This window comes from Saccoglossus kowalevskii, chromosome 3, assembly GCF_978046115.1.
Source record: "Saccoglossus kowalevskii chromosome 3, keSacKowa6.1, whole genome shotgun sequence".
Taxonomy (NCBI): Eukaryota; Metazoa; Hemichordata; class Enteropneusta; family Harrimaniidae; genus Saccoglossus; species Saccoglossus kowalevskii.
In genome coordinates this window covers 28624460-28639208 of record NC_140643.1, presented here as the reverse complement: position 1 = coordinate 28639208, position 14749 = coordinate 28624460, and the positions used below count along the sequence as shown (strand labels likewise).

General features: G+C 35.0%; 1 protein-coding gene and 1 long non-coding RNA gene across 2 annotated transcripts; one reads left to right on the top strand and one right to left on the bottom strand.

The window, feature by feature from the left end:
* Positions 1–359: 359 nt before the first annotated feature.
* On the bottom strand, positions 360–4832 carry LOC146747707 (uncharacterized). The gene is made up of 2 exons (XR_014928975.1): positions 4692–4832; positions 360–4194 (listed from the first exon to the last, which is right to left on the bottom strand). It is a non-coding gene; the product is annotated as an uncharacterized LOC146747707 (long non-coding RNA).
* A 169-nt stretch (positions 4833–5001) lies between these two features.
* LOC100370529 (uncharacterized) lies at positions 5002–9512 on the top strand. The gene is made up of 3 exons (XM_002739527.4): positions 5002–5374; positions 7423–7635; positions 8313–9512. Exons 1-3 carry the CDS (start codon positions 5275–5277, stop codon positions 8753–8755), a joined length of 756 nt encoding a protein of 251 aa, XP_002739573.1. The 5' UTR covers positions 5002–5274; the 3' UTR covers positions 8756–9512.
* The last annotated feature ends 5237 nt before the right edge of the window (positions 9513–14749 follow it).

Below are 14749 nucleotides of genomic sequence, written 5' to 3'. Positions count from 1 at the left end.
CATAAAAGAAGGACGTCACAGTTAGCAGCTGTCACCGCAAGAGGGCGTGATAACCGGTGAACTGTGAACAAGTGACATTTTCTTCGATGTTGTCAATCTAGAATATTGACTTAAATCGCACTCTAGTTCAATAATCAACTCACATAGAGAAGTAATACATATCTCACATCATATCAATAAACAGATATTGAATGAAAAGCTTTGGCATTACTCGATCTTTACAAAATTCGGAAATAATATTACCCAGTAATAACTAGAATCACCGAAGATCATTACCTCAGTGATCAGATCAAGTTGAGATATATGTGGTAGGGGAAATACATCGGTCGGGAAAGACGATATCACATAGAGACGTTCGATTGATGGTTGAAAGAACTCTGATTTATTCTGCAAATGATCACGCATTATATAGCGCACATGAGAGGTGCCGCCAAAACAATACATTGCGCTGACCAGGTGTCAGGGATTAATTAAATCAATTAACAGGATTACAATAATTAAGATTAAACATAAATAGAGTATAAGATAAGTATGAACATAAACATAGAGAGTGACGCTGTCCGCCCGACGGGAAAAATAAACAAAAACAGTTTCCCACAATATATTTTCTACAACCCAAGAGGGGTTACAAAAGTGCATTGATGCAGTCCAAAATTACTGTGACAATTGGCATTTAAAAGTAAATATTAACAAAAGCAAAATCATTATTTTTAATAGACTAGGTAAAAACTTAGAAAACAAATTTCAGTTTTATTTGGACGCCACTAAATTACAGTGTGTTAATTATTATAATTACCTTGGCATTGTTTTTCAAACAAATGGTAAGTTTCATAATGCTATGTCTAGGCTACAAGACAAAGCACAGAAAGCACTGTTCAAGATGTACAAAATGCTTTGGATCAGTGAGGAATGTTATTCTGTTAGTCTGGCTAAAAAACTATTTAACTCTATTATCAAACCCACAGCTTTATATGGGGCTGATGTGTGGGGAGGGGTTATGCTGAACATCTACAAGGGGTCTGGTAAAAATAAATGTACAGTTGACAATTGCAATTTTGAAACAAAACTTTTCTCAGATAAATTAATTCCAGAAAAACTTCATATTAAATTCTGTAAAAGAGTTCTGGGTGTGCACAGGAAGGCATCTAATGACCCATGTAGAGGTGAATTAGGTCAATATCCACTTATATTGGATATCTGTGTTTCAGTTATGAAATATTATCAAAGACTAGTATGTAAAAAAACAAACAATTCTATCATTGATGCAGCCTATGAAGAATCCAAAACTCTTGTGCATGACCCATGGCTTAACTTTATACAAAAATTACTAGTCATAACAGATTTAACTAATTCAGACCCACATCAGAACAATTTTTGTGATATTTTTAAAGAGAAGCTCAAATGTTTGTACCGTATGAAGTGGAAAAACAATTTGTTGAACAATTGTAAGCTTGACTTTTACAGGTGTGCTAAAGAAAATTTTGAATTTGAACATTATTTGGAAAAAATTAAAAATAAAAATCATAGAATAGCTTATACTAAATTTAGAACTTCTGCACATTTTCTTCCCATTGAATCCGGTAGACATAAAGGCATTTTGAAGGAAAACAGGCTATGTAATCTCCATGAATGCAATGAAGTATGGGATGAGAAACATTACATTTTATATTGTAATAATTGTCAAATCAAAGAACAAAGATCTAGATTCCTTGCAGCTTTATACATCTATGCCCCAAAGCTGGAAGATTTTAGCATGGATGAATTATTTCCTATTATTGTTTCAAGTAATGATTTTTTCATTCTTAGCATTTTTGCAAAATTTATTTTCTATATTCTTGATATGTATTAATACTGAAAGTTTGTGTTGTTCTGAATGTTTTGTTTTGTTATTGTTATTTTTGGACTTTACTCAAGTTTTCATTGGTACGTTCCAAATAAAAAATTCTATCTATCTATCTATCTATATTCACTGAAACCCTTGGACAGATTACAGAAGTTCGCTTAGGAGGTTGGTAATTTGTCTGAAGCTGCGAACAAAATATCTAGTTTCTAAATCCCAAGTAGGAAGGGGTACAACCTATAATTCTACACAACTTCTCATGTCTCTCGCCCATACCTGATGACCTGGTGACCAATAGGCCAAGAAGATTTTGACATTGCGAGACATGGCAAAAAATAGCTGATTAAAACACTAGGCGTGCACTAGAATTCTACACTTGATGTGTATAGACTCCTGACTGAAAGGCGAATCAGACATGGCTGTCTTCATGTGTAAACTGTACAGAAGTGTATCACATCAGCTAATGGTCATAGGGAATGCAGCTTTTCCCCCGTTGCGTAACATACATACATATGTTTGTTATCTCTTGTGAATCAGCCTCAGCCTGTCTCTGACTACCTCAATTACGCAATCGTTCCATGCATATTTGTAGAAGAGAAAGATGAATCTTGTTGGTCTCTGGCAAAGTTGTTGGTCTCTGGTTTAAAGCGCCGCCTCTCAGTTGTCTCATTGCTGGCAAACCTCCAAGCGATGAATTGAAACAGTTGCAGACTCTTTGTGGTTTTGTGTCAGTATTGCATGTTACGTTGTCATCTAAGCGTTAGGCCGTCGCTGATTGGCTGCTGTGCTGGAATGTCAATTTTTAGTTTCAAATACCCCGGCTTAGTGTTCTATGTTCTTCGCGTAATTAGGTGTTCGTATGCAAGGGATTTTTCCACACAAAAAAAGACGAATTCGGCCGAATTTTGTTATCGGTTGGCTTAATATAACCCCAACGGACCGTATTTTTGTGAAAGATTGGTATTTTTATCCTGATTTGTAGGAATCTGAAAAACGCGTTTCACAACTTGTCTCTTATTTAGTTTTATGCGTCATTCAAGATGGCGGCCCCCCATATAGTAAATATCGTATTTATTTTATTATCACGTTTGCGCAAGCTGACTGTGTTAACCAGCCACACCAACCCATCGACTGCTGAGAATTTGTACACACTCTCACCGTGTCATACGCTGTAATATGCAATGACAATCCTGGTTCCCTCATAACTCTGGATATTCAAATTGCGAGACGTACATGTACTAGCGACTACGAATCAGACCCTACTTTAGATACTTTTTATTTTTTTCTCGGAATTTAATTTCAATATTTTCGCCGAAAGGGTTGATTAAGTGGAAATAAAATCCATACAAAACACCAAATAAGCTCTTCAGCGAAAATTAATTCCAGCTGAAATAAAGTATTTTACAGTATACAAGAAACGTGCCGAGCGCCTGTGACTTACGCCAGCATTCACTGCCCCCCCCCAAAGGACAGCTATAAAATAGCGTGTAGTGAACGTGCACTTACAATGACTAAATGGACATGCGCGATTCAAATCTCTGAAGTCACAAATAACATGCAGAATAAATTTGATTTGAATAAATTGATTTGATTAGAACCAGTACATTCTAGACATTCTATTAGTGATGTCGAGATAATCATTGGTCGTTCGAGATTACATGAGTGGGTCCGCTGGATGTACAGCCGCCAATGCAACATTCTGCGCAATAAAAATTGGAAAAGATTGCAGTCACTGTCATCGCTTACTGTCAGTTACTGCCATATTGCTACGAACACCAAAACAACAATAGTGCTCCCCAAGTTGCTGACTGGTTTGTTCGCGATTTAGAACAAGTTGTTTGATTGGTTGGTTTAGTGGTTTTATAACTCGATTTTCGTAATTCGTACAATTCAGTATCTTATCTGTAAGCTTAGTGAGTTACGAGAGGTGATCAATAAGTTCTCGGCCTCACCATAAAACAAGGGGCGGAACTCCTATTCTGGGGTATAACTTTATACGTACTTTATACTATAATGTCACTACCTATAGAAATGCAAATGTAGGTACTCATTAATTAGCACGTACCGCGTGGTGCCCATTTAAAATCAGCAGGTGAGGCGAAAATCACAAAATGGACCAGACAGAAGCTCGTGCTGTGATCAAGTATCTCTATAAAAGGGGGTGACTCCCAAAGAAATCGACGAAGACATGATCACGACTCTTGGTGAGGACTCCCCTTCTTATTCCACTGTAAAGAAGTGTGTTGTTAACTTTAAGCGAGGCAACTTGAAGGAGAGTACAACAGATGACCCAAGGTCTGGAAAGCCAAAATCTGCCACCACGAACCCATCCGTCGCATTAATGTTATTGGGCTCTTGAAATAAATAAATACATGAAAAATTAATTATTAATACAATATTTTACGTACATGGATTCACGTACATTCCGGTTGACCGCCGACATAATTTAATATTTAAATACGTATTTAAAAAAAAACATGGAAGAACTAATAAAGAATCGCATCTTCACCACTCGCTTCACCAGCCAATTGATTTTTTTTCTATTACTAGTATATAAATTACTGAAAATAAGAAATCGATGATGTGATCATGAAATTGTGGAAGTAGATAACAACAATTACACCGTCTGGAGTAATACTAGTATAATTCGTCACAAAATTAAGGTAAAAAATAGCCACAGTGGTCACACGAAATCGCTGTTCCTCTGATCACTGGTTCACATGGAAGTACAATTATAATCTATGGACAACATGACGTCATTTCCTATACCAGTGTGTACTGGCGAGGAGTCACCAGTTTACTCAAGTTAGTTTTACCTTCAGGGATTTCTAAAGAAAAGGGAAATTCACACCTTTTGTACCACCTTCTTCATTGTTGCTGACTGACGTCACAGTTCCACTTGGAGCTATCGCGGCTGTATTTATCACTTCAAAACTGAAAGACTAAATTCCTGATTAGTTTCTATCTTTTTGGAGTATTGTTACACACCTGGACAGAGATAGTAGTGTACGCGGCCGGTAGAGATAACTTGAAGTGTACGCATGTCTACTGAAAGCATAGCTGACCCAATTACTCGTCCTACGCAATGGGCAAGGGAAACACCTCCCGCAGGGGGTTAAACATGTTGGTAAACAGCTGTGGCGCGATAATCAATTAACATCGGTTATCAACAACAACATAATGAGCGGGAAGTTCATTAAACGTGCCCGCAGAGGCGTCACATTCCATTTTCCTTGCGTAATATTTGAACGCGGCATATATGCAATCCAGTTCTATCTGGTTCGATCAATGAACTATCGACTGAATCAAGCAAGGTAACAAGAGAACACGAGTGACAGTAAGGCGATTTCTACTTCACGGCTAGGACGTAACCAAGGTGGAAGTTATATTTCGTGAATACGTACGAAGAAAATTTGAAAATTGTTGCTCCGCACATGACGATGTGCATTAATTTGAGATACGTATGGTGGTGGCAGTTCATGGCGACGGCTTTGTTTACAAATATCACGCTATGCCTGGGGCAGCGAATATCCGGTAAGGCTCTTAATGTTTAACCATGGAGCTCCATGCTTTAACGTATTTTTTTTATAACAGATGTACGAGTTCAGCCTGGAAAAAATACTATATTAATTCATTGTCATTTATTATGTAAATCCATACTCGGTCGGTTATTATCAGCTGTTTATATGTATCCTCGGCGAATAAGCCCCATGAATTGTAACGCAGCCTTTAAAGGCCTCAGTTTCATTCGCCGATAAATTCAAGATATTCGTGTTAGGTCAAAGTCAATATAAATGCAAATGCATCGATGGTATATTGATGGTTTCCAACGTTTCCCAAACAAACGGTAACATATTTCACAGAGGCACTGTGGTAATATCAACCCGGATATCAACCGGTCTGAACTACGTCTCCGCCTCCTTCGAATACATTATAATAATACCGCCACTATTGTAACTGGTTTCCACTGGATGAACCCGCCATTAATTCTCGGCGAGGTTTCGAGAATGTAAGACTGAAATGAAAATAATAAAAAAAATGCGAAGTGGCGAAATATTTGTCTTACACACCCTAGTTTTATTATGATGTTAATATTTGAGCAGACTGGAAGCTCGATAAACACGACCTTTCAATGACTCCTGTATATATCCAGTAGTGCTGCAGTCGACCTAGTTACATGATAGATGACCTGCATTGTTTATTGCAAGGTTAAAACGGTCACTTATAAAATTAAGTAAATATTCATAAAACAAACACTTTGATTGAGCTCAAAGAATAATTTACATATTTAATTTAATCAATCCTTAATTAGCCGCAGTTATTTCGATATTGTGATTAAAAACAACGATTGTAAGTATTATTTTAAAATAGTTGAGTCTATCTCAATTTAATTATTAAATTTAGAAATTTTGATTTCGCGAGGAAAAAAATGACATTTTTCTTACGTGGTTAGCCGAAAGATTGACTTACGTCAGTGTTGATTAGTTTCCAGTCGACGGGGCTTTGTCGCTGATAATTAGTGAGCGATAATTGGATCTAATTGTATACCAACTAATTAATTTTAATTTGTCTCCAGGCATATATTTGAAATCTTCTAATTAATTAACACTAGTATAATCATTTGCGACACCACTTTCGTACTCGATGATGGCGTGCCCTTAAATGATGGAATAATTTGTTAATATACATTTACAATGTAGACCTCTCCGAATCCATCTGTAGAATCTTGCTCAAATATTAGTCTACTAGTCTAATAACATTTTAAAGCAGAAATTAACTCGGAACGTATTTTCTTGTTCGCCGCATGTTTCAATTTGGCGTCACAGAATCACATAACGTGAGCGTGTAAGGCACTACTGATAGCATCACGCATATATTTATTTATTTTATAACATAGAAATACTCATTTATCTGACAAAAACTCCCTTTAAGTTGGACAACAATTTTATTAACATTTAGTCATGTTAATGTTTGGACAGAATATAATATTGTGCGGTACAGGGACATGGGGTTTCCATGAGAATGACGATTTTGAAAAGGTACGATTCGTTTTGTAAATATGCACTGCGTATTTATAGCGAGTTGGACCTTATTAACCGGCGGATATCATTCTAGAATAGTGCAATTATTTTTGCAAATTATTAAAGCGGGGGAGTCATCACCTGCGCATGCGTCAGATGGCCATGATAGCGTTTCATTGTTCACAAACAAACGTCTATCCATGAGCCTTTGCGTTTTTTGCGTGGTTGTTATCGTCGGTTGGGACTCAATTCCCCGCGTGCGCAAGTGACGACCCTCTCGCTTTAGCATGAGTTCTCATCTGTGTTGTTGCTTCCAGTTTCGCCAAACAGTACGATTTGTTGAATGATATGATTTTCTTATGGACTTTGCAAATTTTGGGTAAATGACGAGGGTTTATAAGTTATTATTATAATACAAAGTTTTAGTGAGGTAGCAATAACATTATGATTACGACGTGATTCGGACTTGTGACACTGGGTAGACAGCGAACAGAACAAAGAAAATGTCGATTGTTGCGAATATTTCAGTTTTCTATAACTAGTATTTCCAATCAATTGCAGATACGAAAGGAAGGAACACCGAGTCTCCGGAAGAAAATATTGGCAATTACCTTGGAATAGATTTGGAAAAGAATAACAACCTATTGATTCTTATTTTATCTGTCGCAATACTTCTTATTTTTATCATAACTGTATTGAGTGTTAGCATCTGTAAAAGAAAAGGATGTTTTTGTCATTCGATGATGCAACGGACAAATGTAGCTGTCATACAAGGTGGGGGACAAATAGAAATATGTTACTTCCTTGCTCTCTTCTATACATATGCGCTATTTTTAAAAAAAATGCAATATGGATAAAAACGTGTATTTTTTAATATTGTTGGTCGAATCAGTCTATAATTTATCATAATATAGTACATGTACTCATATTACGTGTCACGCACATATTCATTAGGTGACAATATCAAAAAACAATACTAAAAATTACATGTAGTGCATCATTCAAATTGTACTGCAAATTATGCATTTCATTTTGTTCTTATGCGCTGTGCTAATTATTTTAGTATGGTTTCTTATCCCAATTTCAAAGGGGGTGGTTAAAAAGGGTAGCCATATTTTTACCCGCCCCCAGCGTTAGAATTGGGACAGAGAATCAGACTATTGTAAAACCATTATTTTCACTGGCATTCAATTTCGCTATTTCAATGTTTTGAGAAACTTTACTAGGTTTTAAATTTCATGAATTCGGCAGCTAAACAATGAGTTCTAATGTTCTTTTACATGTTTATGTGTATTTGATTTAGCGATTTTACTTATCAGCCAAAATAGCGAAATAAAGAATAATGTGCCTTACTTTGTGGCCTCGTATTCACGAATCATCTCTTAATGCCTGTGATACAAGGTGACAATCTGCTGTAAGATAACCTGGTTATTTTTCATTTTTTTATTCAGCGTCCGGAACGAGGCAGGGTGACAGTGATTTGCCGCCTTCTTACTGCCACTGTGTTCGAGAAGGTATCATTGCGTCATCAGACAGTTTTATTGAAGGATTATGGGGCACTGATTGTGCAAACTACCTACCAGACTACGAGACTGTCGTCGCTGATAGGTCAGGGGCGACTTTACAACGCAATAACAGTGTTTCTGATGTAAGAAGTGAGATCTCGTCGTCGAGTGTGTCCCTTTTGATTCGCGAAACCAGTGGCGAAAACGAGAAATCGGAGCAACCTTGCAATTTAGAAATACATGTTGAAGGCGTTGACAATGTACACGGGCATGTAACTATTGCAGTAACAGACATTGACCCTTACCAGCACTGCGCGTGTGACGCAACTGCAGAAAACGTCACATCCCATAATAGTGAGGAACTGAAATACGACGTTACCAATGAATAAATTTTAACACCAAAACTAGAAGGACATTGTTGAACTATTTATTGGAAAAACTTATATTCTCCGAGGACCGAGTTGGTGATGAAATTATGCTACAACGTAGAAGAATTATATGAGCATCAGGAAGAAAGCCGCTACCGCGCAACCGAAAGCGTCGTAGTATCCAAGGACATTCACGTGTCAATGATCTGAATGCCAACCATTCACCTAATTCATATTTACTGCACTACGCCTATGACCTTAGACATGTGATGACGTGTATGGCTAAGAATGCTGTGAATATACCGACGTGAGAAACGAAAATCTTGTACGATGACACTGGGTATCATCACCTCGCAAAGTCGAGTATCCCCGTGTATTATTTTGCATAACCAAACTGTAACCTAGGACGTACTAGTATGACGTATGATGTATACTTAGGTTTATTTTGCATGACAAATGTAATGTAATATATCTTGTAAGTTGCAATAACGTCACCTTATGACGTCGTTTGACAATACATGCCATACTCTAAGATATGGTTCTACGCAGAGTATTTTTTTTATTTATTATTTATTTGTATTTATTTGTATTTATTTGTATCTCACAAGGCTTTAAATGTCTAAAAACTAGTCGAATTTAAAATAGACATGCCATGTTGTCATGTTGGATTCGTAACCAAATTGATGTTTTCAGTTTTATTCTTCACGAATAGTGTATGGATGTACGTATTCCATTTTATTTATACTTTCAATAACATATTTTTTATATATAAATATAACTCGTGTTTATATTTTATTTTCCCCTATAGAATGATTAACAACTGATTATATTGCCTTTATAGAACACTATTGTTCCAATCTCCCCATAGGACGAACACTAATTATTTTCCATCCTTTTAAGAACGTAAACTGATTATGTTGCCCTCAAAATAGAACTGATTTATCATTGCCCCCTATTGAAAAAAAATGATCAAATTTTCCTTCCCATAGAACGAAAACTGATAATATTGCCCTCCCCATATCACATCAACTGATTTTATCTCCCTCCATAAAACACATTATTATATTACCCTCCCAATGTGAGAGCAACTGACAATTGCAAATATTAAATAAAACATTACTACTTTTTGGCTATTGTTCTAACAGCTAACCTTCCCTAGCGGACGGTTTTTGTTCAGCATTTACTAGGAATGTACTTTTTCTTAGTTCCGAACAGTACGCGTTTATAATGAAGTTTCTTTTTTTCTTAACAATGCCCGTTTTCTAGGAGAAGCCCGTTTTTCAGAACAAGGTTTGTTCTCACATAACACAAGTAAAGAGCACAACGTTCCCTCACTATTCAAAGGTTGTACATTTTTTTAAACAGTGACATTCGGACATTTTAATTCGAACATTTGGATTAAAACCAACGATTTTCAAATCGGCGAGCTGTGTGAATGCATGGCCGCTCTGCAGGCCTCGGACGTTAAATACGTATACCGTTAGCCTCTTCGTAATCAGTAATGGCCAGTTAAGACCTTCTTGGTTACTTCCACACGAACAATTTTTTTCGCATTTCACAAGGAAAATTAATTAACATGCACGTTATACCGATGACAGCTGAACAAGAAAACTTGCAGATGAGATGTGCAGTCACCGGTGAGGGCGCACCTACCAAAGTAACACGTGGCATTTCGACCAAAAATCCAAATATACTATAGCGTTAGTCTTTACTTGTGCTAGTAGTGTCCACGCGATGCAAACTAACATATTTGCGCAACATGTAACCTTGTATCGTACTATTTACATCGCATGGTGACATAGTTGACAATACTAAGGCATATTCAAAATAAACTGCAATGCCCCGTTTTACTTACTACTTATATAATTCACATTTCAAATTAAGAACAATATACGATATCTCAGTATGATATACTCTGTGGTTAACTCAATAAGTGGTGTCAATTAAACATAATTATGGGATCAGAGAATTGAATTACGGTTGAGAGATACAAGCCATAAAAATATACAGTAGGATCACATTTCATTATCTTAAGGGCTGTGGTCGTCGTGCACAACGCTCGTTCGAATTTTGCGCATGCATTATTCTAAAATATTTGTCGGTCTCTAGTAGAATAATTAGGCATATCAAACGAAATCACAATGTGTATACAATTATATAATACTGTGCATTGCAGCGCTGCGTTCCCAGTAGTCGATCAGTACCACATGCTGTACTGTTATCAGGCAATAACTGGGCAGTGATTGGAGCAGCACACTGAGAAAATTGTGTATACATCAGAAATAAACAATGTTTGTACCACGTTTGTGAACATAGTTCAAATAACAACCCCATTATTATTCGTTCACGTCAGAAGTTTTGGTCACTTTCATTGGCAAAATTTCATATGAGCGTGCTTTCGCATGCTATTTTCTTTCAAGCGTCGTTGATTCTCGACTCATTAACCACACGGTCGGTTTCTTTCTTCTATAGCAAACTACTGCACGTATATTCAATTTTGTGACAAATTCAGGGTCATTATAATTATAATAAAGGGTTCTGAACCGTCCATTATTACGTGTTATAAATCACCAGTATCAGAATTAGAGGTTTATATGACGTCTTAGCTTTACATTATTATCACAATTAGCCATGCTTTTGATTGACGTGTCGGAAAAAAGGAAAACATCTTTTTTGACGGTTTAAAATCGAATTCAATCAAGTCAATACATATTTTTAGGACTGAATAATATAATATTTTGGTTGCAAGAAGAAGATGGAAAAAGTTCATGTTTTAAATAGTTATGATTCGGATCAGATATAGTGTGATTCCGACATGAACCGTTTTTTTTTACATTATTGAAAGTAACAAAATAACTAACTGAATACTCTTTAATATTACGTGTGTAAGCCAACAGGTTTTGTTGCAAGATGCAAGATTGGTTAACGTGAGGGATGGCGCTGAATTCGTATGAACGGTTTTATGACGAGAGTGGAGTAATTATTTTCAAAAAAAAATCAAATAAGTTGAAAGCAAGTAAGGAAACCGAAGTGAAGTTCCAAGTTTCAATTGATTGTGGTGACTCAGATAGATATGATTTTAAAGTATCAGATACAATGTGATTCCGTTACATGATTTGAAAGTATCAGATACATTGTGATTCCGTTACATGATTTAAAAGTATCAGATACAATGTGATTCCGTTACATGATTTGAAAGTATCAGATACAATGTACTTCTATTACATGATTTGAAAGTATCAAATGCAATGTGATTCCGTTACATGATTTGAAAGTATCAGATACAATGTGATTCTGTGACATGATTTGAAAGTGTCAAATACAATGTGATTCCATTACATGATTTGAAAGTGTCAGATACAATGTGATTCTGTGACATGATTTGAAAGTATCAAATACAATGTGACCCCGTTACATGATTTGAAAGTATCAAATACAATGTAATTCCGTTACATGATTTGAAAGTATCAGATACAATGTACTTCTGTTACATGATTTGAAAGTATCAAATACAATGTGATTCCGTAACATGATTTGAAAGCATCAAATACAATATGATTCCGTTACATGATTTTAAAGTATCAAATACAGTGTGATTCCGTTACATGATTTGAAAGTATCAGATACAATGTGATTCCGTTACATGATTTGAAAGTATCAGATACAATATGATTTCGTTACATGATTTTAAAGTATCAAATACAATATGATTCCGTTACATGATTTGAAAGTATAAAATACAATGAGATTCCATTACGTGATTTGAAAGTATCATATACAATGTGATTCTGTCACATGATTTGAAAGTATCAAATACAATGTATCCCGTTACATGATTTTAAGTATCAGATACAATGTAATTCCGTTACATGATTTGAAAGTATCAGATACAATGTGATTCTGTAACATGATTTGAAGGTATCAAATACAATGTGATCCCGTTACATGATTTAAAGTATCAGATACAATGTGATTCCGTTACATGATTTGAAAGTATCAAATACAATGTGATTCCGTTACATGATTTGAAAGTATCAGATACAATGTGATTCCGTTACATGATTTGAAAGTATCAGATACAATGTACTTCTGTTACATGATTTGAAAGTATCAGATACAATGTACCTCTGTTACATGATTTGAAAGTATCAAATACAACGTGATTCGGTTACATGATTTGAAAGTATCAGCTACAATGTGATTCTGTGACATGATTTAAAAGTATCAGATACAATGTACTTCTGTTACATGATGTGAAAGTATCAAATACAATGTGATTCCGTTACATGATTTGAAAGTATCAGATACAATGTACTTCTGTTACATGATTTGAAAGTATCAGATACAATGTGATTCAGTGACATGATTTGAAAGTATCAAATACAATGTGATCCCGTTACATGATTTAAAGTATCAGATACAATGTGATTTCGTTACATGATTTGAAAGTATCAAATACAATGTGATTCCGTTACATGATTTGAAAGTATCAAATACAATGTGACTCCGTTACATGATTTGAAAGTAACAAATACAATGTGATTCCGTAACATAATTTGAAAGTATCAAATACAATGTGATTCCGTAACATGATTTACAAGTATCAGATAAAATGTGATTCTGTGACATGATTTGAAAGTATCAAATACAATGTGATTCCGTAACATGATTTGAAAATATCAAATACAATGTGATTCCGTAACATGATTTGAAAGTATCAAATACAATGTGATTCCGTTACATGATTTGAATGTATCATATACAATGTAATTCTGTGACATGATTTGAAAGTATCAAATACAATGTGATTCCGTTACATGATTTGAAAGTATCAGATACAATGTACTTCTGTTACATGATTTGAAAGTATCAAATACAATGTGATTCAGCGACATGATTTGAAAGTATCAAATACAATGTGATTCCGTTACATGATTTAAAAGTATCAAATACAGTGTGATTCCGTAACATGATTTGAAAGTATCGGATACAATGTACTTCTGTTACAAGATTTGAAAGTATCAAATACAATGTGATCCCGTTACATGATTTGAAAGTATCAAATACAATGTGATTCCGTTACATGATTTGAAAGTATCAAATACAATGCGATTCCGTAACATGATTTGAAAGTAGCAAATACAATGTGATTTCGTAATATAATTTGAAAGTAGCAAATACAATGTTATTCCGTAACATGATTTGAAAGTATCAAATACAATGTGATTCCGTAACATGATTTTAAAGCATCAAATACAATGTAATTTCGTAACATAATTTGAAAGTATCAAATACAATATAATTCCGTAACATGATTTCTGTAATGTGATTTGAAAGTATCAAATAGAATGTGATTCCGTAACATGATTTGAAAGTATCAAATACAATGTGATTCGGTTATATGATTTTAATGTATCATATACAATGTAATTCTGTGACATGATTTGAAGGTATCAAGTACATGTGATCCCGTTACATGATTTTAAGTATAAGATACAATGTAATTCCGTTAAATGATTTGAAAGTATCAGATACAATGTGATTCTGTGACATGATTTGAAAGCATCAAATACAATGTTATCCCGTTACATGATTTTAAAGTATAAGATACAATGTGATTCCGTTACATGATTTGAAAGTATCAAATACAATGTGACCCCGTTACATAATTGCAAGTATCAGATACAATGTAATTCCGTTACATGATTTGAAAGTATCAGATACAATGTGATTCAGTGACATGATTTGAAAGTATCAAATACAATGTGATTCCGTTACATGATTTGAAAGTATCAGATACAATGTGATTCCTTTACATGATTTGAAAGTATCAGATACAATGTACTTCTGTTACATGATTTGAAAGTATCAAATACAATGTGATTCCGTTACATGATTTGAAAGTATCATATACAAAGTAATTCCGTTACATGATTTGAAAGTATCAGATACATTGCGATTCCGTTACATGATTTGAAAGTATCAGATACAATGTACTTCTGTTACATGATTTGA